Source organism: Sus scrofa, chromosome 1 (assembly GCF_054392235.1).
Source record: "Sus scrofa isolate SSC_HxYL_T2T_F1_AM1 chromosome 1, Sscrofa_HxYL_maternal_Yorkshire_Landrace_v2.0, whole genome shotgun sequence".
Lineage (NCBI taxonomy): Eukaryota > Metazoa > Chordata > Mammalia > Artiodactyla > Suidae > Sus > Sus scrofa.
The window spans coordinates 33,332,011-33,356,612 of record NC_139383.1 but is presented as its reverse complement, the minus strand read 5'-3'; the positions used below and the strand labels follow the sequence as shown (position 1 = coordinate 33,356,612).

Below are 24,602 nucleotides of genomic sequence, written 5' to 3'. Positions count from 1 at the left end.
TTTTGATGCCTTAACAAAGCAGGTTTTGCTGTTTAGGACTGCTCAGCCATCTTGACTGAATACGTTCAGAGGGTAGTCCACGGCCGACCTGCTTATTGTCAAGGGACTTTAACACTGATTTCCAAGTTGACATACGAATCCCAACATATTTCACAACCGAGGCCTAACATGTTTAAGCTGTCAATAAAGACCAACACTTAGGAAACGCAAGGCACGCGCAAGTTTTATATGCACACTTTATAACGCATTCTTCCAGTCCTCAAAGAGGGGGGAGGTTCTATAGCCTAGAAGCTTAAAACTTTATTTCTTATTTTTCATGACCTGTAGCACGCGTTTAGCCTTTTTGGGTTGTGTTTGTATAAGGCTGTGGCCCACTCTTGAATGGCTGAAAGCAGACGTTTAACAGTACATGGTGGATTAGCTGCTCAGAGAAATGCCTTTTTAAAAAAGTAAAGTGAAAAATAGACAAAGAAATCTATAATCTTAGCAGTCTTTCATATTTGTTTTGATTGTTCTTGAACCAGCCCTGAGCCGGTGACAAGGATATTGAAAAGATGCACCTGAAACAGTATCTGCGGGCTGCTGCATTTGCCAACCGGCTTTATTGCTGCTTTCCAGTGGCGAAGGCGCAGCAGCATTAACAGGGAAGCCAGAGCGAGCCTCCCCGGCAGCGGCGGCGGCGGCGGCACAGGCACCAGCGCAGTTTCCCCCTCTCCCCAGCCCTGACTCTACGCGCACATGCGCACTGCGCCCGCAGCCCTGGACCATTTGTCAGGACTACTCGTGAGACGGAGAAAAAAAAAAGAGAAAATTTGGGGGTAAGAAGCGGTTGATCGGATCTAATCTCTAATTAATATGAAGATTTGTCCGTGCAAAAGCCATTCATTTATTTTTCTGGGGGAGGATGAAAGTTAAGAGACCTATAGAGAGAAGGAAGCGCACCCTCGTCTTGTGAAACAGATCAGGGGAGGGGAAAGGACAGAAGGGGTTTCTCCCCCACTTCTCTGCGCCTCTGGGAAAGAGGAGAAAACTTAATCCCGGGGAAAAAAGTGGGCAAGTGACTCGGAAACGGCTGGAGGGGGAGTCTCTGGGCATCTCACTCTTAAGTAGTGAGTGCGAGTGTGAAAGAGGAACAAAAGAGAGAGAAAAGAGAAAGGAAAAAATGGGGGGAGGAGAGACTTGTATTTTTTCCTTTGCGCGCACACGGGGAAGGGTGTGGGGGGCCGTGCGGAAGGGAGCCGGGGCGAGGCGGCCGCGTCGGGCTCTCGCCCGCGCGCAGGCGGCGGGATGCGTGTGGGCCCCCTCCCCCGCGCCCCCCGAGCTTGTCACTTTGGTCGCTTTCATGACACCGGGCGCGGGGTGGGGGAGCGCGGCGGCGCCGGGCTCCGCCGGGGTGCGTGCCCGAGTGGGCGCCGCGGAGCCGCAGCCCGGGCGGCGAGCGCGGCGGCCCAGGCGGGGGGCGCTGCCGGGGGTGGGGGGAGCGCGGGGGCGGCCGGGGCCGCGGATCGGTGCGGCGGGAGGCGCGAGCCCCGCGCGCCGCCCCTGCGGCCCCCTCCGCCCGTGTGGCCTTTGTGCCGGGCGCGCACCGGAGAGCGGGCGAGCGAGCGCGAGAAGTACAAGTACGGGAGACCGAGGCAGTGGGAAAAGAGGCCGGGCCACTTTCTCCCCGCTCTGGCTGCGGAGAATGGACTGGTTGAATGTGCAGGCGCGTCTCCCCGGCGTGTGCTGTGTGTGTGTGTGCGCGGCGGAAAGGCCTCCCCGACTCCCACCGCGCACACGCACACTCACACGCACGCACACACTCACGGACCCGCGGCGGGCTCGGCGGCCGAGAGTTTGCGTTTTCTTCCTCGCCGCCTCCCCCTTCCCGACCGACTGTGTGAGAATTTCATATAGATCAGCTCCAATTTCCGCCATTTTGGGAAAGTTGCACAAAAATAAACCCTCCGGTTTATTTCTGCCCGAGGCAGGAAAGTGCTTCGGGAAGCGAGGCGGCGCGGGCCCGCCGCGGCCGTCCGCGCCGAGGAGGGCGCGGGCCGCGGGCCGGGCCGGGAGCCCGCGCCGTCGCGGCGTTCGCCCCGCGCCGTGCCGCGCAGCGCCGGCCCGGGTGCGGGCGCGGGCGTGTGTCGGGAGGCGGCGGCCGCGGCGGCGGTAGCGGCGGGCGGCGGCGGCGGCGGCGGCAGCCGCGCCGGGGCGGCGGGCGGAGGTGGTGAAGGCGCGGGGCTGCTTTTCCTGCAACTTGTTTACGCCGTCCTTATACTGGGGAGGCAAAGAGGGGTCCGAGGCGGGGCCGCCGCCCGCCTCGCGCCGCGTGCGTGTGCCATTCCGGAATAATGGGTTTTGCACACTAGCGTCCTGGGCCCGGCGGGCCGTCCTCGCGCCGCGGCGGCCGGGCGGGGGGAAGTAGAGGCCGGCGGGGGTGGGGATCGGGAAGCGCAGGAGCCGAGGCATCCGCCGCGCGCCCCGCGAGCTGGTGGGGGGTGGAGAGGGAGGAAAACTTGTGAGCCCTGGGCGCGGGGGAGGGGGGCACGGTGGCACGGGCGGGGGGAGGGCGCAACTTTTGTGCTGGTGGTAAAACTTTAATTACCTTGAAAGAAAAGGGCCCTCCGGTCTCCCCCACCCCTTCTGGTCAAAGCCCGGCCCTAGCGCGACCGTGAGAGAAAGTTTAAAACCGGGCAGTTTCCTCCCCGCCTTCCCCGCGAAGGGGTGGGGGTATCTGTTTGTCCGTCTGCGCTCGGAGAGAGGTGGGGGTAAGGAACCGCCCTTCGGGGTCGCGGAGACCGCGGCTCTTACCCCACCCTTCCACGGGGAGACGAAGGTAAACGTCGCTTCGGTTTCCCTCCTACCTCCCCCCCTCCCCGCTTCCTTTTCCTCCCCCTCCCCGCCGATTTTTTTGAGGGGACCCAAAAAACGGAGTCTCTTTCCTTATGCAACTTCCTCGGGCGCTGTGAGCACGGCCCTTCCCCCTCCCTGCATCCCTCGGCCCGCTCCTTTACCACCTCGGGTCTACCGCCGGAAAAATGCATTAGAGCTCATTCAGAGTGCCTAAGAAACAAAAATAGATTTTTGATTGCTCTAAGTTAAGAGAAACTGAGATGAGAAATAAGAATGGGGCGGGGGGAGAGGCTGGGACGAGTGCGTCGAATTTTAATTTTGGTTTTCCTAGAGCGTTGTTTGGAATAGCTTTATTAGTGTGGGGAGCCCGAGAGCCTCTGTACTGGCGAGCTCGGTCGCGTGGATTTTTGCGCAAGTTTTTAGAAAAACACTGACTCGAGTAGAGCATTTCTCCGGAAAGTTTCAAGTGCAGCAAAATAGCGAACGTACAAAACTGGCCAAGGGGAGACCTCTAGTGGTTGAACGCATCTTTAAGTTCGGAAGGCCGAGAGCAAACTTTGGCCTTTACTTTTAGCTACGTAGTCCGTTCAGACGTGGAAGTAATTAGACGACCTGAGCGAGCCGCCAGATGTTGTATGAAAGGATGCTAATCAGAAATAGGAGGTTTAGTAAATCGCAGAGCAAATGAAATCTGAGGACCCAGACCCTCTAACTTCCATCCCTCATTAACTCTGTGGGAAATACACGTTGCTTTTATTCTAAGATTTGGGATTGGTCACTCTGGATTAGAAACAATAGTTTATTTATCGTTGTTTGTGCATTTGATCAACCTTTAATTAGGAGTCACAGCGGATGATTTCAGTTGAATGTTAATAAAAATACAAAGTGCTGTATGTGTTTAAACTTCGGAAAAGTGAAAAAAGACCTTTGGATGAAATTTGCCTATTACAGGAGTTGATCATTTTATTCCCTAATAAATATACTTTAAGGCTGGTATTTAGTTTCTTAACCATACAGTTATATATAGTCATAAAATAAATGGCCCCTTGTAGTTCTAAGAGTATAATTTTGTTTCACTGGGTTAAGACAGTATTTCTGAATACTTTGTATAATTTGTGATTTAAACACGTGTGTGGACAAAACCTGCTAACATAGTATCTGTTCTTTTGCCAGCCAGTGTGTGTTCTGTACCCTAACTTTAATTTTAAGGATAAAGGCAATGAGAGAAATTAAAGTTGAATTAAATGATCCCTGTAACTTTCATATAGTAGCTTGTCCTATAATCACAGGAACTTCAGTGGGGGAATTTAGGGTAGGGCAGTGAAATAAATGACAAAAATCTATTTAACCTCTTTTAGAACTAGTTTATTTTTTTGTAATATACTGAGTGATAATGTATGAGCTTAGGTAGTGAGTCAGAGATTCAAAATATAAACTTCTTAATTGTGGGCTCAGAGGCTTCTTTTTTTAATGACAATCCTCGAGGTAACTTTTTCTCTCTTTGAATCACTGCTAGACCTCCAGGAGAAGCCTTAAGGGTGGATGACAGTCATAAAGACCATCAGACAATTATTTCTTCATCGCCACTAGGTAAGAGTTGCATGTTGAAACAAATTGCTTGATATACTTGCACATGTTAAAGACTGCACTTGTGGATCAGGAAGGAGAGTGTGGAACAAGATTGGCAGAAAAACATCATTTTGTGAGGGCTGCTTTGAATGCAGAAACTAGGTGCGAGTGAGGCTCAAATAAAAAACATTAGGAAAAGTTAAGAGATTTGTTTTGGATAATCTTTGGATTGGCTTTTTTTTCTCTCTCTCTTTTAACTAATTTCTTTCTTCTTTTTTTTTTTTTTTTTTTAGGGCCACACCAGTGGCATGTGGAGGTTCCCAGGTTAGGGGTCTAATTGGTACTGTAGCCACCGGCCTACACCACAGCCACAGCAACGCCCAATCCAAGCTGTGTCTGTGACCTACACCACAACTCACGGCAACACCAGATCCTTAACCCACTGAGCGAGGCCAGGGATCTAACCCGAAACCTGGTTCCTAGTGGGATTCGTTTCTGCTGCACCAGGAGGGGGAACTCCTTAACTAAATTCTTAATTCACACTCCAGTTGCACTAGTTGGACCTGTTGTCTCCTGAAAGTAAATTGTTTTATTCTTTGGAATTGAGAAAGTGGGAAAACTAGAAGCAATTATAAATCAATATGTGTTGTGTAGGTACACAGTGATGTGGAAGATTCTGGAACTTGAAAAAATTTTGTAGGTGAAATTTACAAGGTATTGGGGGGGTATTTAAGTAACTTATTTTCTATGGTACAAATCCAGCATGGACTGACTTGTGCCAAATATCATGTCATACAGGGTTTTAGAGAGTTTCCAGTGTGTTGGCATAAATTTGTCAGCTTTTAAGCATGTCTCCATGGGGAATACAGCTCTTGTGCAGTAAGATCGTTCTGATAATTTTGGAGGGTGCTAGTTTGTCTCCATGATCCCGGGCTTATATTTAGGACAGAGATCATTCTCATGCAAAGGGGAACTCTCTCTGGGTAGACCATCAAAGTACATTTGTGCTACTCTAGCTTTTCTATTTATACCTCTTCTTTCTTTTCTTTCTTTTTTTTTAATCTTTCCCTTTTTCTGCTTCTTTTCATTTTCCTTTTCTGTCTTAAGTATATAAAAAGTTTCTAATATTTGTTTGGCAAAAGCAAAAAGAAAATAAATCAGCAGGACTAAATGGTTCTCATTAGGCCACCGTATAGGATAGGTGTGGTCTAGATGTCAACGCTGAATAAATACCAACATAAAAATGATTGTTAATAGGAATGTATTGTCATTTTCGGCTTGTGGGTCATCTTGAGTAGTGTAACTAGCAAAGTAAATAATCGTGGTCTGTATAGTTGATGCCCGCAGCGACGAGGGGGCAAGAATAGCTGCAAGAAGATCTCGCAGGTAGAAGTTGAGTTCAGATAGAGTCAATTGCGTTTGCTAATATGGTGATGCTCCTGTTTAGGTGTGGAGTGGAAAACAGTGATTATTTTTCCTCATTTGGGAAATCGTTATGATTATAGAGGGAATGCTAGAATAGGAATCCGAAAACAGTTTAACCACTAAATGTATCACCTTGTGTAAGTCCTTTTAACTCTTTCAGCCTAGATTTCCCCACCTGGAAAATGGGAGCAGCAATGCTTACCTTAGTTTCTTTGCTGGAAGGATCTAGTAAAATAGGTTTTGAGAACCGTGAAGAATTATTCACATGTCTGGGAGTCAGTAGTACCATTTTACCTTAGCAGGGTTTTATGAAGAGGGCAGAAGGTAGGTTGTCAGCTGAAATGAGTGATTTAATTCCTTTCTAAAACTATTAGTTTGATTTTTGATGTACGTATTATGTGGACTTGTCACAATACTTCCAGGGGAGATTTTTTTTCTTTAGGAAAAAAGTAGTTTATCTTTTATAGCTTTGGCTTCTAGAGAGAAGGGACCATGTTTTAACATGGTGTTTAATACAAACTGAAATTTATTTATCCCAAACTAGTCATTTATAGGTAGGAGTGGATGAAATAAATACTTAAATATAAAATGATGCCAAACTGTGGGAATGGTAGGGTGATGAAAGTAGAAGCGTTGATGTGAGGGGAATTTGTGTGCTGTAATTAATTTTTCAGTTGCATGAGTCTGCTGGGAAATGAAGATGAGAAAATAGGTAACTGGAGTATTAAGAATTTAAACTATAGGGGCCAGAAAATAGGTCCTGTACAGGACTGTGGATTTGGGGGAAGTCCCTGGAGGGCTTTCCCCCCACCCCCGCTCATATTTTCTAGATCCCTGCTGCTTCATTCTAACTCTAATCAACTATCTATTATCTAGATAGAAAACAAATCATAAGTATGCTCCATCATTATTTTCAGTTTGATCATACTGAAATTGACAAACTCTGACAACGTTTAGTTTCTCTCTCTTCTCTTTTAAATTATCCAGTCACTATTCTAAGAACCCAGAACCCAAGAACGCAATGGTGAAAGCAAGAAGAAATATTTTGTCCTATTTAATTAGTCCCTGTGTAGTTGAAGGTTGGTTCTTGAATAATTCCACTGGTTGGTTTTTTGTTTGGGAGTTTATTTCTAAGAAATACCCATGCCAACCAAGGCTAATTGTAATAGATACAGTTAGGATGGGAGATTTTCAAAAGAAGCGGCCTTATGTGGTGCGGACAAGGGTACACTTGGGGTCTCCAGCATGGGTCCTCTGAGTAACCCCTCTAGCAAGGTTTCTGCTAGTTAACTGGTTTTTATTTCTGCTCTTATGGTATGAACAATAAAAGACTAGGTCCTTGCCCTCGAGGAGTTCCCTACACGCTTATCCTAGGAGTGTGATTTATGAAGTCAAATTGAAAAAGGCCTTTAAGAAATCCTTATTTAGGAGACAGTGTTTTGAAGGAAAGAACAAGGACTTTTGAGAGGACCTGGGGTAAAGTTGCCTGATCCCGGATGCAGGGCCTCCTGAAGAGCTTTAGTTTCTTGCTCAGAAGTAGACTTATAGTTAATGACTTGGATAGTGATTGGAAGAATTATATGTATATTATGTGTAATACTAAAACACTTTCTTTTCATTATTCTTTCTGTCAAGTCAGTGTTCTGTGCTAGTCAACAAATGTCTATTATCTATTTTGGGTCAGTCCCTGTTGGGAAGTGTTCCACAAAATGAATACTTGGAAATTGTTTGGACTACAAAGACAGCAACACTCTTTGGCCTCAGTGTGAGCATAATCTAGTTGAGGAGATAAGCTACACACATGCAGTGGAATTACCAAAACAAAGCCATGGTTTCGTGCTAGTGTAAGAGAGAGGTAAATGCAGTAAGTCCTGTGGTGGTACTGCTGGATGGGGTATTACATGTATTCCTAAGGTGGGAACCTGGGAGGTGGCTGTCCTCTGCAAAACATTGTGAAGTATTGATATGTGTTCCATGTAATTGTATACTGAGCATCAAGCATTAAGCTACAAACTTTATATTCATTCATTCACTGACTTATCTAGCACGGACTTGCTGAGTGCCCTCTGTGTACCCAGGTACTGTTCTAGGCACATTGAGTGTTATCTCTAATACTTTACTGACCTTGAGCATTTGGTATTATTATTTCTCTTTCAGAGCAAACTGGTGCTCAGAGATACTTAGTAACTTGTCTAAGTGCATATCATGCAGTTTGGAAGGGGTCGGGCCAGGGAAAATGCCACTGGCTTTTGCTTTGTTAGGTCTTTAACTTTCTAATTTTCAAAGTAGTAATTCTTAGAATGTTTTTAAGAAAGTGCTTTTCCAAATTAATATATTTGCCCTGATACGTTGGTTCACCGAGACCAGCGGTAGCAAACAGGTGTAGGAAAAAAAGATGGGATGAAACACACTCTCCTTTTTTTTATTTCCTTTTTTTAAATGAGGAGTGGGGAAAATGCTGAGTTCTGCTGAAAAGAAGACCTTGGCCTAGCTCATGAAATGATCACCAACTGTTAACAAAACTTTATTTAGATTAGGTTTGGGAACACAAGGTTGATCTATATAAAGGCTTCACTTTTTTTTTTTTTTTTTTTTTTTTTTTTTTGGTAGGAAGAGACCTGATAAGGCAGTAGGGTTTGTTATCAAAAATGTAAATCAATCCTTGAATCATCAATAAAAGAATGGGACCAGATTTTACTGTTTTGTGAACTCAAAACATGATGGAATTTATTCTAATTACAAAAGAAGAAAATTAAACTGTGGGAGAGAGTTAATGGTGGTGAGAAGCTGGGGCAGGGAGGAGTGAATGTAGAGTGTTGGAATCAAAGTTTTAGAAAGATAACAGGGACTGTGACTAATAATGTATTCACCAAAATGCTATAATTACCAATGTTATACTCTTTAGCCAGAAGAGTAGATGCGTTTACAAAATGAAGTGAAGAGTCTGATTCATTGGGTGGTTCTGGATTGCATTGGGAGTCATATAATATTTCTCTTATCCAAGTTAAGGTCCATTAAGCAGAGTTTTAGTCTGACTTAGAGGATGCTGTCATGTTCATTGATTAGAGGGGTAATGAATTGTTTCTCCTGTCTTGAAACTCTATCATCCATTACATTTTTTGAACACCTACTGTGTGCCAGACCTTTTCAAGATTGGACTTTTTTTTTTTTTTTTGCATTTTTGTATTTTTGACATTTTCTTGGGCCGCTCCCTCGGCATATGAAGGTTCCCAGGCTAGGGGTCAAATAGGAGCTGTCGCTGCCAGCCTACACCAGAGCCACAGCAATGCATAGTTTTATTTTATGTATAAATTTTATAGAATTAAACTAGTTCAGTTACAAGAACACTTTGAGTTACAATAATCAAATCAGTTGATTGTTTCTCCCCCACCCGTTAACACTGATTAAACCCTGAACTCCAGATTGAAATCTCTCATCTCATTGTTAAATGACTAAAATAATTTCACCCCGTTGCTTTGTGGTCTTACTTGGCAGCTTTGAGGCCTCGGCTGTTCAATCTATTGATAAGGAGTTTAGCTATAAATGGTTATTAAGAGAAGCCTGTAGACATGACTTCTGTGAGAGAAATAAAATCTGGTCAAATCTAATTCATTATATGCAAAAGTGAAATCAAGTGTAAATCTTTTAATTTTAGCTTTATGTTCTATAAAAATATGAAGCAGAATAAAAACAAAGAAGATACTGCTTTTAGAGTTTAAAAATTATGAAGTGAAATAAGAAAAAAGAACAAGATACTACTTTTAGTTTTCTTTTTTAAGTTCATGCATATTTTGCATAAGCGTGGAAATATCTTGTGTGAGACGGGTTCTTGCTCTTTTTATGCCCTTGAATCCCTGCGATGGTTGTAAAATTTCTATTATTACCCTACTAGTGTAGTATGTTGATGACAGGATAGCACTTTTAAGGATATTTCTCCCTCAAATTGAGATATCTTATAGTCTCTACATTGAAAATGAACTTCAAATAAAAGCATTTGAAGAAAATATATTAAATATGCCATAAGCCTGTTAATGTCAGTTTTCATTTTCTATGTACATTTTTTTTTTTCTTGAAAGGCATTTTTCGTTTTCTGTTCCTCCTTCAGAGGAAGTAAGTAGGTTAGGCCACAGAATCTCAAATAATTCATCCTTCTTACAGTAACAAACGGAAGGGCAGGAAGTTGAGATCTTATAAAGGTCGCCTTCAGTGACTACCCCTTTGTGTGTAGTCTCCATGGCAGAAAAGGTAGCAAATCAGAGAAACCATCGCTATATATAAATAGGGTCGTTCTCATTGAAATATGACCAGTAGATACGGGGACGGTGCAGGGAGGTGTTTTTGGAAAAAAAAAATCAGTACGAGGGAACTGCCCTAATTACTTCATATTTGAAGGAAGCAGAGATTAGTTGCCACTCAGGCATCTACTTTAGAAGCATAGATGTGGGCATAAGAAGCAGACTCTCAAGGATTTGGTCTTGATGCTACAGAGATTTCGGTTCTCACAATGAAGTGATCTAGAGTTCTACCTGCCTAAAATCTAGGCACTTGAGCCCTCGGGGCAAAATTTCACATCAGTCCACAACAGATCTCAATTCCAGGCTGTGTGTGATTCAGAGTTCCTATCGGGGAGAGTGAGTAGAATATCAAAGCTGGTATCTGTCATGCTTGATTTGAAAGGAAAATTTTTCTTTGTAGCAATATGTGTTTGTTGAGAGATGCTTCAAGTGTGAGTTTAGATTTTTCTCTTATCCTTATTGAATAAGCCTGTTGAAGAGGTTTGAATTTAACTTCTTTTGATGTGTTCTTCACTGACACTTAAATAAGGAGGGTTTCCTGGAGTGGGAATGTTACGCTTCTGCCAAGGAGGTAAATAAATACTTAGCAGCCTCCTCGTTAGAATTTTCACTAGAGAAGATGAGATAGATGGACAGATGCAGATCTTTTTCTGACTTCCCTTTTTTCCAGTCCGTGCCCACAACTAATCTGTTAGGTTTTCCCCTTTCTCTTTTACTCACTCACTTGATAAATTTTATTGATACCTAGTGTGGATATCCACACAGTATAATGGAATGATTAACTGAAGGTCTCTTTCCTCTAAAACCTCGGTAAGTAAATGATCATGGTATGATGTAATATGTATTATAATTGGGGTACAGATTCTGTCTTCCCAGCCCCCCTTTTCTTGGCATCTTACAAACATATATTCCAATACTTGTACAAAAAAGACTCTCACTAGTATCACCTGAGTCCCCTTTGGAAAGGGTCCATAGCTTTTATATCTTCTTTTCCTCCTGCCCTCTTGTTCTGATCTCCCATGGTGCTTTCTCTTTGCCTCTGTACTAGCTTTCTTGAAAGCAAGTCCTAGAACCCCACAGTTGGTATGTAAGGAAGTTTTTATGCTTCCTCAGCAAAAGTGTCACAGAAAGGTTGCCAATGGCTTAGTCATGGGTCTTTGTTCAGAGATTATGTCCTTCATGCTTTTCTCATTGTTAAAATGTTCTTTTCTTCATAAGAGCTTGGAAAAATGTCATGGTTATTGCCCTTACATCAGTTTCCCAAATTCATTTTGAAATTTTACTTGTCCCTGAAATCCCAGAGTTCTACCACAGGTCTTAATCCTGACTTTTCTCCACCGTCTGGACTCCTGAGAAATCACGTATGACTTTGTGTTGCAGAGGCATTGGCTTTTGCACAGTTATCATTCCTTCCTCTGTCTTGGGAAGCTTTAGACATCTGGTAAACCCATGTTTGGAGGGAACATGGACACTGGAGAGCAGCTTGTTTCTTTTCTTCAAAATAACTGTAGCTATTGTGGACTAAGGGTCCACAAACTACCAAGCCCTTTAACATGCATAATTTTAAAAAATTTATCTCTGTGAAGTAGCTATTCCTATTCCATTTTTCAGATGGAGGAGCTAAGGCTCTTCAAGAGAGAGGTTGGGTACCCTGCCTAAGATTATACAGCTAGTAAGTCATGAAGCCAGCATTCAACCCAGGCACTTGGGCTGATGTGCTTTTCAGCTTCACATTAGATTGGCTTCTTTCTTGACTAAAATACAATGTGTTGTGAGCACTGTGGTACAGGTTGAGAGGCACTGCCTTAGGAAGTGAACGTCTGTTTATTGGTTGGGTGATCTTTTCTCATCTGTAAAATGAGGCTAAGAATTCGTCGTAGGTTTACGAGGTGGCTCTGAGGGTCAGAAAGCTGGCATTAGTCAGATCCTTTAAAATGACAAAGCATAGAAGAGACCCTCCAACTCCAGTAGGTCTCTATCCCTGGAATGTATTAGTCTTACTGGCTTTGTCTGACTGCCCCTCTGTGGCGTTGTATTTGTGGGTGTGTGAGTTCTTCCGTTACAGGCCTTGTACCTCTCTGGTGCCATGAAAGTAAATAGGAGGCCATCGGAGGATAAATCAGAAAACCGTAGATGGACCTTAGGAGGCAGAGGCCATGTCTTTCTCAGGATCATTTTCATCAGCCTGGACCTCCGGGTCCTAAGGGCATTCCTCAGTGTCAGACACCACAAAATCTCAACACGCAGATGCAGGTGGGGAGCACGACCAGGAGGTAGCATCTCTGTAGTTAACTCTAACTTGAAAATGAATAAATTCTACCCGGTAAAATACCACCTACTCTCGTGTTATTTCTTGAATCGATTTTCCATAGCTCGGCATTTTCCAAAAAGGGAGCTCCATGGGACTCCCTATACAGTGATTACTGAGCCCTAAGGCTCAGTGCCTGTGGGAACTTGGGCCGAGGCAGTGCCGGATAGGTTGCCGCTCCCACCGCCGCTGCTGCTGCACATCATCGTCTTCCAGAAACCCTGGGAGATTTGCACATCTCTCGCCACAAAACTCGTATCTTGGAATGTGAGTAAATGGTGCCCAAAAAACTGTATTTTGAGGAGCAGACTTGGGGAAACACCTCTGTAGCCTTTCATCTAGTCTTGTTTAAATGCCTTAACCTGGTCCACAGTGTGGCAAAGAGAGCCCAGCCTTCATGGCCAACTCCCTCCCCAAGTGGCAAATCCTCCTCCATTGCTTCAGAGGTATTGTTCTATGGGGAAAGCTAGTCATCTCTGGAACCATGTAAATATGAGGGGTTTTTGTTATTAATAGTACAACATCTACTTTTATGTAGTGTGCTTTGAACACAGGTAGCTTACCATAAGAGATGCTGTTGAAGTAAAGGGAAAGGAGTTCCCCTTGTGGCTCAGTGGGTCATGAACCTGACTGGTATCCATGAGGACACGGGTTCGACCCCTGGTCTCTCTCAGTGGGTTAAGGAGCCAGTGTTGCTTTGAGCTGTGGTGTAGGTTGCAGATGTGGCTCGGATCCCGCATGGCTGTGGCATAGGTTGGCAGCTGTGGCTCCTATTCACCCCCTAACCTGGGGACCTCTGTGCTGCAGATGTGGCCCCAAAGAGCAAAAACAAAAAAGAAAATAAATAAAGGGAAAAGAAAGGGGAAAAAGCCATTACCTAATTTTTTTTTTTTTAATGGTCACTGAGCAACTCTCATGAACTCAAATAATAGTTAAACCAGGTAATTATAACAGAAAGTTAACATTTTATTGATTGCTTACTATGGGAAAGGCACTGTGCTCAGGTATCACTTGGCTTATCTCATCTAATCCTCACCATTGCCCAGTGAAGACATATGCTGTTATTCTGTATATTTTACAGATGGGGAAATTGAGGCTTCACAGAATAGGTAATTGTCCAGCTTTGGAAAGTGAATTGAAGAGGAGGAAAGGAAGGTTTGTTTAGGGAAAGGGCAGCGGGTGGAAAGAGGAACTTGTGAGAGTGTGGCAAGTTTTGAGAATGATCCATGAAGTACTTGATTTGCATCTATGAAAGGGTGACAAGGAGCAGAGTGGGTGGGGATAGGGAGGCTGAAAGCAGTTTTCTCTGCCGCTTTAATAAGGTGTTTAGCAGTGGGCAGAGGCCTTTTAGATGATATTACCAACGATGACGCTTAGGACTTTTTTGAGAATGTCACAGTGTGCCAGAGACAGCATTTGGTTAGTGATTGACAATTTCTCCAAAGCAAACTAAAAGCCACCTTCACTTGCTGGTATTAACGTGGGGATCCTAGCAGCAAGGCATCGGATCCCTGTAGGGAGGTTGACTTTCTTATTGCCCTCTTCTCATAGCTGTCGTTCGGATTGGCTCACAGTCGTGATGGTAGAGTTGCCTTTCCTGACTTGCTCTTTACCAAAGACATATTGCCCTCTGACCAACACCCGGTGGGTTTAGTCCATTGACAGCAGGCACGGATATCTCAGTCCCATCATCTCTCTGAACCACAGTTTGAACCTGATTCTCAGATGCTCCCTTGGAGGTAACATCTCCCTTCACTTTACAACTACCCCCGACTCTTGGCCACGTCCTCTCTGTAACTTATTTTTGAAAAATGCACCTGTTAACCGTAAAGCTATAACATAGAACTCTAAAAAAGCAACGTTATGTAAAACCATTAAAACTCTTTAACCGGTCCCAGGGAACATGAACAAGCTGTTCTTTTAAATACAATGATATTTTGAAAACAATGCCTTGACCCAGACTCCAGTTCATACGTTTTTCTCAGTAATCTTTAATTCTCACCTTATCTGCAGATCCAGACTTTTGGTTTCTAGGCCAGGCCCACTCTTTGGGGCTGCTTAGCGTTCAGAGGACCCGTTATCTTCTCGTCATCTGAGTCCTAGGCAGTCTCTTCACCTTGAATGTGCAGTAGAAGTGCCAGCCCCGGGTGTCTCTGTCCCCCACTCTGAGCCACCGTGTTATCCTCTCCTGGCAGATTTGAGCGAAGGAATTAGATGAAGGTAGGATTATGAAGGACTGCGTATCTCCAGTCAAAATAAGATAGAGTAACTTCTTGACATGAGTGAGGAGATGTATCCCAAGACCCCCAGCCCTCAGCCTGAAACAAATGATTGTCAACCCATAATTCCTCCTTCAAATTACTAACGTGTAACTGAAAAATGTAAATGATCTCTCTAGACCTTAACTACTTAGCTCACTTGATGAGCAATTTTTGTACTGTCTGGAGCATTTATTGAAACAAATTCACACGTCTTTTCTACTTATTTCCTTTAGGAGCATTTGGTAGTTTTGTTCACACAATGTGTCTGAGTCATCATTGCATTTGACATTTCAGTCTTTCATTTATCTGAAACTTCTATTTTGCGGCTGGGACCGAAGACGTTCATAAACATTTCCACACTCCCCTCGTTCTGTCATCCACACTAGAATCAACCAACAGTTAGTTTTGTTTGTTTTATTTCTTAACAAGAAGCAGAGTCTTTAGCACTGTATTTACGGTGGCCGCAGCGCTGAACACTGACTCAGAGCCCACCTGGACCTTGGCTGGGGCCCCTCAGTTGATGGTGTGTGTGTGTGTGTGATTCAAAATCATGTCTTTGCAAAATGGCAAGTTACTAAATGTCCCAGAGACTTCAGCTGTCACTCAGGAATGTAAAAACCATCAATAGTCCGTAAGCGCCAAGGATCTACTGTACAGTTTTGATACCTGAGTTGTGGAGACGTGAGCCTCACCCTTTCTCTTCTCATCCATGTGTGGAGCTGATCCATTCGCATGTATAGTTAAATACCTGCTAGTTAAATTACCTCACAGCTCTGGGGAAGTTGATTTTCCTTAGTGACTTCTAGGCTCTAGCTTCAGTTGTTGGCATCAACAACAAGCTAAATATTTTCGTAAGAAGACGTGCCTTTCATAACAGAGTATTTTAAATAAATATGAAATAGAATTTTAAAATCACTTTTTATTAAATTTTTTTCCTAACCCTCCCCCCCACATTTAAACATTCAACAGGTGCAGAAGGGGCCACAGAGAGAAGTTTCCTTCCCATGGTTATCTTTCAGCCAGTTGTTGCCCCTTTCTGGAGATACCACGATACGAGCTTCTGATAAATCCTGGCAGAGATTGTGTGTGTGTGTGTGTGTGTGTGTGTGTGTGTAAGCCACACACATGTTTATATATACACCATTTGTTTTACACAGTGGTAGCACACAGTTTTTTTTTTTTTGAATAACTTGCATAAAATTAGTAGGATTAATAATATCTTGGAGCTCTTTATCAGGATATAAAGAGTTGCCTCATTGTTTTCTATAGTGGCATTTTATACCAAAGTGTGGATGTACCACAGTTGTCCTTATTGATGGGCAGTTAGGTCGTTTCTAAGTTTTTGGCATTACAAACAGTCCTGCAGTCCCTGAGTCGCCTTTTACATTTTTAAGACATATCTATAGGATAAATTTCTAGAGGTAGAAGTGCTGAATGGGAGCATATTTTCTTTCTTTTTCTTTTTCTTCTTCTTTTTTTTTTCTTTTTTGCCCACTTGCAAGGCATGTGGATGTTCCGGGGCCAGAGACTGAACGCACACCAGAGCAGGGACGATGTTGAATCCTTAACCCTCTGAGCCACCAGGGTACTCCAGAAGGATATATCCTTAAAAATGGATCTCCATAGAGGTGTTTTTTTTTTTTTCCCCTGATTAATAATACCACCATCAACGTATAAGAGGGTCTGCATCTTTATATTCTTATAAAAATATGATATATGATATTTTTGATGTAATGCATTAATTTCATCATCACCTGGTGCATGGTAGGTGTGAGCATCCAGGGATTTTATTTGCATGAAAGGTTGAGGAAGTTCATCCATTAGATACACTATCCCAGGGGAGGGTCAAGTTGCACAGCTTTGGTTTAGAGACAAAGAGTGGTACAGGAGAGAGACAGAGGAAGTAATTCTGAGGACAACGTTAAATGTGATGTAGTCTCTCCTCCAGCCCTTTTGTTGAGTTCCTTGGGCAAGGACATTGTGAGAAAAATGAGGAAAAGCTAAAGCGGACTGTTTCACAACAGAGGGGATTTGAGAGTGTATCACATTTGCATCGGTGCCATCAGTAGTGATCTTCACCCCCGGCAGAGTTGTCAGCAGCTTGATGAGACATCCACACTGGCATTGGTGGATGTCAGCACCCTTGATTTTGGCCATTGTCAGCCTTAACGTAGGTGAGTAGGTATTAGAAGCTGCATTGGGGCATTTGGTGAATACCTAAACTCCAGAGGTGTCCCTTTCGTTGTCAGGAGTGGCTGGGACCCTCAACATTTAGAAGAGATTAGGAGAAAAGTGGTAGCTCTTGGCTAATAACAGAGAGGACACATAGAAGATACTTCCTTAGGAAGTCTCAGCACCATTAACAAGGGATTTGGGATGTGATTTTCTGTAGAATGAGAAATACAGTTTGTGACTTGTATTTTTTTTTAATTTAAACAAATTTTATTTATTTATTTTTATGGCCACACCTGCAGCATATGGAAGTTTCCAGGCCAGGGATTTTACCTGAGCCACAGCTATGGCAATGCCAGATGCCTTAACCCACTGCACTGGGTGAGGGATTGAACCTGCACCTCCCCAGCTACCCAAGCCCCTTCGGTAAGCACAGCAGGAACTGTCAGCTACTGCACCATGTTAGCAACTCCTTTTTTTTTTTTTTTATTACTCAGTGAATTTTATTACTTTTATAGTCTTATAACCATCATCACAACCCAATTTTATAGCATTTCCATCCCAAACCCCCAGCCCATCCCCCGCCCCCAACCTGTCTCATTTGGAAACCATACATTTTCTTTTTTTTTTTTTTTTGTCTTTTTGCTATTTCTTGGGCCGCTCCCGCGGCATATGGAGGTTCCCAGGCTAGGGGTCGAATCGGAGCTGTAGCCACCGGCCTACTCCAGAGCCACAGCAACGCAGGATCCGAGCCACGTCTGCAACCTACACCACAGCTCACGGCAACGCCGGATCGTTAACCCACTGAGCAAGGGCAGGGACCGAACCCGCAACCTCATGGTTCCTAGTCGGATTCGTTAACCACTGCGCCACGACGGGAACTCCTGGAAACCATACATTTTTCAAAGTCTCTGAGTTAGTATCTGTTCTGCAGAGAAGTTCATTGTGTCGTTTTTTTAGATTCCGCATGTAAGTGATAGCATGTGATGTTGGTGTCTCACTGTCTGACTAACTTCACTTAGCATGATAATTTCTAGGTCCATCCGTGTTGCTGTAAATGCCATTATTTCTTTCCTTTTAATGGCTGAGTAATATTCCATCGTGTATATGTACCACATCTTTGTCCATCCCTCTGTCAGTGGTCACTTAGCTTGCTTCCATGTCTTGACTATTGTATATAGTTCTGCTATGAACATTGGGATGCATGTTTCTTTTTTTGAGTCATGGTTTTCCGTGGATAGATGCCTAGGAATGGGATTGCTGGATCAAATGGGAGTTCTATTTTTAGTTTTCTGTGTTCTCTCCATACTGTTTTCCACAGTGGTTGCACCAATTTACAAATCCACCAACAGTGTAATAGAGTTCCCTTTTCTCCAAACCCTCTCCAGCATTTACTGTTTGTAGACTTTTTGATGATGGCCATTCTGGCTGGTGTAAGGTACCTCATAGTGGTTTTGATTTACATTTCTTTTATAATGAATGATGTTGAACATCTTTTCATGTGTTTTTTGGCCATCTTTATGTCTTCTTTGGAGAATTGTCTGTTTAGATTTTCTTCCCATTTTGATGGGGTTGTTTGGTTTTTTGGTATTGAGCTGCAGGAGGTGTTTATAAATTTTGGAGATTAATCCCATGTCAATTGCTTCATTTGCAAATATTTTCTCCCATTCTGTGGGTTGTCTTTTTGTTTTGTTTAGAGTTTCCTTTGCTGTGTAGAAACTTTTAAGTTTAATTAAGTCCCATTTGTTTATTTTTGTTTTTATTGTCATTACTCTAGGGTGACTTGTATTAGGTTAGGATTATTGTAAGTGACTGCTGTCGACCTGGTTTGTAGGCCCATGGAATATAGGTTAACACATGGGATAATGGAATAGTACCAGGTGATAATTAAAGAAAATCTAAAGAAGTTCCCTTCGTGGCTTGGTGGTTAACAAACCCGACTAGGATCCATGAGGTAGTGGGTTCGATCCCTGGCCTTGCTCAGTGGGTTAAGGATTCAGTGTTGCCGTGAGCTGTGGTGCAGGTTGCAGATGTGGCTCAGATCCCGAGTTGCTGTGGCTGTGGTGTAGGCCAGCAGCTGTAGGTCCGATTCAGCCCCTAGCCTGGGAACTTCCTTATGTGGCGGGTGCAGGCCTAAAAAGCAAAAAAAAAAAAAAAATGACTTAACTCTGGGAAGCACAGTTTGTTGAAATGTAAAACACTTCATGTTTGTATACCAGTGCACACACTTAAAAAGACGAAAAAGGAAGAAGACTTAGGGTGTCATAAAAGTAGCTTCTGTTAAAGTAATATTGGTTGCTGCTCCTTCTACCTGACGAGGAGATGGTGGAAAAACACCTGATCTGTTCTAGCTGTTCAGGTTTGTTGTGATAGTGAAAGTAGCCAGTGACTTCAAAATTAGATAACTGGAAGGGCATTACAGTGAATTTTTTTTGCTATAATTTATACAAAATGACCACAAACCTTAGAATGAAACAGTGGATGGAAACAATTTTTATAAATTTTAGATATGTGCTTAACAGGCGTAATATATTATGAAACATTACCAATGTTTTGTATAATAAAAGCATATTCTATATATTTTCTAAAATATGTAATAAACATTTATAGCACCTTTTGTACAATGATAGCTTTTAAACTTCTCCTATTTTCTCTTCCTGTTTCTAGGCACAGATAGGATTTTGCTTTTGTGAATTTCATACAGTTTTGGTTTTTAGGTGGGAAAAGACCAAAAGTCTATCTGTATTGAATATGTGTCTTAATGATACTTTGTAAATAAGTATGCATTTGATGGCATTTTATGAAAGGGTACATGTTGTACTGATCTACATAAATCAAGAACTTTGGACCTGGTAAACTGGTTTCTGGATTTGCTATGTTCCAAGGAGTAACATAGGGAAAAGAAGGTTTAGCCAGATTCTCAGAGGGCATCAGACTCTGAGACAGGATAAGACAGTGCTTGAGAAGTTTTCTCAGTGGCACAATGGCATAGCAGCATCTCTGGAGCGCTGGAACACAGGTTCAATCCCTGGCCCAACACAGTGGGTTAAGGATCCGGTATTGCCCCAGCTGCAGCGGAGGTTGCAGTTCTAGCTTGGTTCTGATCCCTGGCCTGGGAACTCCATATGCTGCAGGGTAGCCAGAAAATTAAAAAAAAAGACAGTGTTTGGGAAAAAAAGCCTAGGGTTGGAATCAGACTCTCCTGGGTTCACATCCTGGCCTGTGCCACCCAGTATGGATTTGGATGAGTTACTGAACTCTTTGCAACCCACTTTCTTCAGTGTTGACTAGAGGGATGATAGAACCCATTTTTCTTTAAGAAGGAAATAAATGAAATAATGTGTGTGAATTGTCTGATGTTTTGAATCCTTTTCTGGAAGAAGGTAAGATTGAATTAATAAATTTGAAAGTCTGACACTGAGTCCCTAGTGAACAGATGGTAGTATGCAGAAAGTACAGTAAACGTTTTCTTTTTAGAGGATCCCTCAGGTCTTACCTAGTTTATCCACTAGGGGGGAAATTATTCTGTCACTCTACTCTCAGGAAGAAGTTTCCACTCACTCCTGTATTACTTAATAGGGATGTCAGTTTTTTGCTGATCTTTATTTAGTGAGGTAGGCATCATGGAGAACATAAGTGTGAGTCTTAATTCATTTCATGTTTTCACTTTTTCTTAGGTTAATTCTTCCTCAGGCCTTTACAGCCTAGTTCCTGTTTTGATGATTAAGTCTTAATGATAAAGGAAGAAATAATATTGAAGCATTTAGCATGCTCCAATGGAAGATGGCTGTAATTCAAAGAAACACAGTTTCTTTTTTTCTTATTGACTGTTGAAAATATAGAATGGAGTATAATAACAACCCTAGGCCCTTCACTTGTCTTCACCGTTTCCAACATATTGTCAGTCTTGTTTCACCATTTTACCCCTTAGTTAATTGGTAGCAACTTCCTCATCTTAGATCATTTCACTCTTTCAGTTTGTATCTCTAAACTACAAGGAAGACCTCCCCTCTTAAAAGTACATATCATCATCCCTCTAAAAAAAGCAACAGTATTTCTCTAATATCGTCAGATAGTCACTTGGCATTCATACTTCCCCTTCTGTCTAATAATCTTCTTTTTTTTCTTTTTTTTAAAAAATAGTTTAAATCCGGGTCAAAGCAAGATCTGTGAAGTGTAGTTAATATGATTGGTTAATTTGTCTAAACTCGCAATCTAAAGTTCAAATTTCCTCTTTCATTTGTTTACTTATTATTCCTTATGATTTTTTGTGTGTGTGTGCAGAATTCAAGTTTTTGATCCTCTGTAGCAATGGCTAAGACTTTTTGATCTCCTTTGTGTTCTCAAAAATGAAAACCCCAAAGAGCTGTTGTTTGTATGTGTTATCTCTGTCAACATTTACTACATTAGAAATTAAAGAATATGGGTTACTTTAATATTTATTGAATAACAGTAGTAAACCTATCACCTTAGGATATGTAAGAACAATTTTTATGAAATACAATCAGTTTCCAAAATTTAAAAGAAAAGGTGAGAGAAGTAACACTGTTTTGTATTTTTGCAAATCTCTTTAATATTTGCTTTTAGTAGAAGATAGCTGAGTCCTCATATCTGCTTCTGCATTCAGTCTTGGGGTGTGTTGTTTTGGTTGAAGCATGTGGAGAAAATCTGCTTCACGCTGATACGGGGTTGGAAAAGGGAGGAACATTTTAAGTTTTTCATTTAATGATGGGCATTCTTTTTTAATATTACACTAAAACTTGACATGTGGTAGTTTCCTTCTTTTTTTCCTTCTTTCTTTCTTTCTTCTTTTTTTTTTTTTTTTTTTTGTCCTTTTTAGGGCTGCACCCACGGCACATGGAGGTTCCCAGGCTAGAGGTCAAATTGGACCTGTAGCCTCTGTCCTCCACCACAGCCACAGCAACGCCAGATCCGAGCTGCATCTGTGACCTACACCACAGCTCAATGGCAATGCTGGATCCTTAACCCACTGAGCAAGGCCAGGGATCGAACCTTCGTCCTCAAGATACTAGTCAGATTTGTTTCCACTGAGCCACCATGGGAATTCCGTGGTTGGTTCTTAAAGGTTAGTTGCAGTGTGCAATTGGAAATTCTGTCAGTGAGCTTTCTCTGCTCTGTTACATTAAAAAATCCATTGGTCTATCTTGCAGTTTGAATGGATACTTTAGCCAGGCATAATTTTGTAATTTTAGGCATTGGTCATTTGGAAAATCCTGCTTCACTGAGTTGTGTTGATCTTCCAGATGTTGACATATTTCATTATGAAATATTTTTAAAAATCAGCTCATGAATATCACCATCCATGTCCTTAGGAAAGTCTACAGTTATTGGGAAGCTGTCAAGCTCATGGTGGTGGATACAGGTTTTCCAAAATGCTCAAATTGTATCATAGTAACCAATGCTGTCAGTGTTTTCCTTGATGTGACAAGCTCACTTCATTTATTTTTGACAAAATATTTTCCAAATATCCAAACTTGAATAAACATAGTTTTTAAAATAAAAGTTAGATTCCATAAAAAAAAAAAAGAGCAGCTTGTTCAGCTTGCATCTCAGACAGTTCCCAAGTGCTTTTTCTTGGGACAGCTAAGGCACTTTGGCGTGATTGAGCACTTTATGCATACCTCTGTTTCATCATACAGAGTATTAAGACGATACATATTCACATATCAAGACTTAATGATATTTGTTATTTTACTTCATCAGAGATGGTTTTTGGTAAAACTGGCATTTGTTTCCTGTGAGTGCGTGGTAGTGAAGAATAAACCAACTACTGCTGCAGCTGGCTGCCACTGCTCAATTAGTTTTATCCACTGTTGCTTTGCACCATCAGAGTAAATATCAATATAGTGAAGAAGGCAAATAATGTGCTAGTATTTTTATGAAAATAATTTTGACTTCTTGGATCTTTTGAAAAGGGTTCAGGATTTCCAGGACAGGCTGAATTTTGCTTCTTATATCTTTATAATTTCACATGTTCCTTTGTCTCTGGTATTTCCTGTAAATAGATTTGAACAGATCAGGTTTAATTTAGTTTTTTCCTGGCAAGAATACTTCATAGATGGGGTTGGGTTGGTAGGTTTTGTTAGAAGGCACTGGTCGTCATCATCTGGAGCCATTATTTTAATGGTTACAAGTGGTTATGTTTCACTTGTATCATTATTTCTTTATTTGTTAGCAAGAATTTTTTCTAAGGGGAAACTTCCTCTCACCGATGATATGGTTATGCTGTATTTTACCACGGATACTACTAGGAAAAATGTTAATGATGTTTTTGAAGCAGTTATTTCTAAATCTGTGGGTATGGGATATTGTGATCAAGAAAACCATGTAACTGAGTTCCTGTTGGGCTCAGCAGGTTAAGGATCTGACATTGTCTCTGTGAGGATGTGGGTTCCATCCCTGGCCTTGCTCAATGTGTTAAGGATCCAACGTTGCTAAAAGCTGTGTCATAGGTCGCAGATGTGGCTCAGATCCAGTGTGACTGTGGCACAGGCCGGCAGCTGCAGCTCAGATTCGACCCCTGGCCTGAGAACTTCCGAATGCCACAGATGCAGCTATAAAAAGAAAAAAATATATATAAATAAGAGAAACTGAAGGAATGACCACCAAAATAAAAACTGATTTGTGTGTAGAATATTTAGTGATACGCCCTTTTTTCCTTTTCTAGGTTAACGTATAAATCATGACTGAGTCTGCCTCTAGCACAAGTGGTCAAGAATTTGATGTATTCAGTGTTATGGACTGGAAAGATGGAGTAGGTACATTACCTGGAAGCGACTTAAAGGTAAGCTGTCTTTATTACATAAAATTGTATGTGTGTGTACCTTTGTGTTTATTATTAAAATGAGTTCGAGAACACATGTGAAATAAGGATTAAAAGCATTAAGCATAGTGTCTGTAGTTTTATATGATGCTTGGTCCTCTGCATCTCAAGACAATAAACTGCTGATAAACAGAATCCTTTGTCACTTGAGGTAGAAAACTAAAGAGTATTTCTTCCGTATGTCCTCATTTTGTAGAAATTAGTGTATAGCTTCGAGGAAGAGTGTTTCCGTTTTTAGTCTATCACAGTGGTCAATAAATGAGAAACCAGTAAACTTAGAAGACCTGGCTGTATATATTTTGTAGTAATGGGCTTTGTAACTTTAAGTGAAAACCCATAGTCCCTGTTTCCTAGTTTTCTGATTTAAAAACTGAAAAATGTTAAGATGTGGTACAAACCGGACTATGCACCTTCCTTAAATTATTTGTACAGTAAACTGTAAACATGGACTTTTATGTGATCACTCGTTCGGAAGCTGGTCCTTGCTGTCATTGAGACTGCTCTTGTATAAATGCAAACTCCCTTCAGAGAGCAGTGCTTCAGTCTGCTCCTTTTCCAGGTGCTCACTCTGCCCCCTTCCCCAGCCCCCTAAAGCCACTCCAGGACCACACCTGCCGCCCAATGGAATAGGGCTGTGCAGACACCCACCTGGAAAGCCAGATGTCCCCACCTCTCATTTCTAATTTGCTTTTGCTCTCATCCTATCTCTGGGACCTTGAACCTGTCTGTGGCCCTTTAGACTTTGTGTTTGCATTTGGTCACTCAGGTGTTTGAACTTCCAGTCTCCCTAACTGGCTGTCTCTTGGCTTGCCTCGCTAACACTTGGCATCCCCACGTATCTTGAATAGAAATTCCTGCCCCCTAATATCTTCTTGAAATCCAGTCCCTTTTAG

General features: G+C 42.3%; 1 protein-coding gene across 9 annotated transcripts in view; it reads left to right on the top strand.

The window, feature by feature from the left end:
* Positions 1-734: 734 nt before the first annotated feature.
* The window catches only part of L3MBTL3 (L3MBTL histone methyl-lysine binding protein 3), a 121,154-nt gene continuing 97,286 nt past the window's right edge, over positions 735-24,602 (top strand). For 4 of the 9 annotated variants that reach the window (XM_003121202.7, XM_021088410.2, XM_003121201.7 and 1 more), the window contains exons 1-3: positions 735-818; positions 4,352-4,425; positions 23,554-23,670. In XM_003121202.7, coding sequence (XP_003121250.2) covers positions 23,569-23,670 — 102 coding nt within the window. In that variant the 5' untranslated portion in view covers positions 735-818; positions 4,352-4,425; positions 23,554-23,568. Of the gene's footprint in view, positions 819-1,597; positions 1,620-1,825; positions 1,880-2,130; positions 2,207-2,739; positions 2,819-4,351; positions 4,426-23,553; positions 23,671-24,602 lie in introns of those variants that run through there. The other 5 variants (XM_021088399.2, XM_021088393.2, XM_021088404.2 and 2 more) reach the window with 5 other exon arrangements.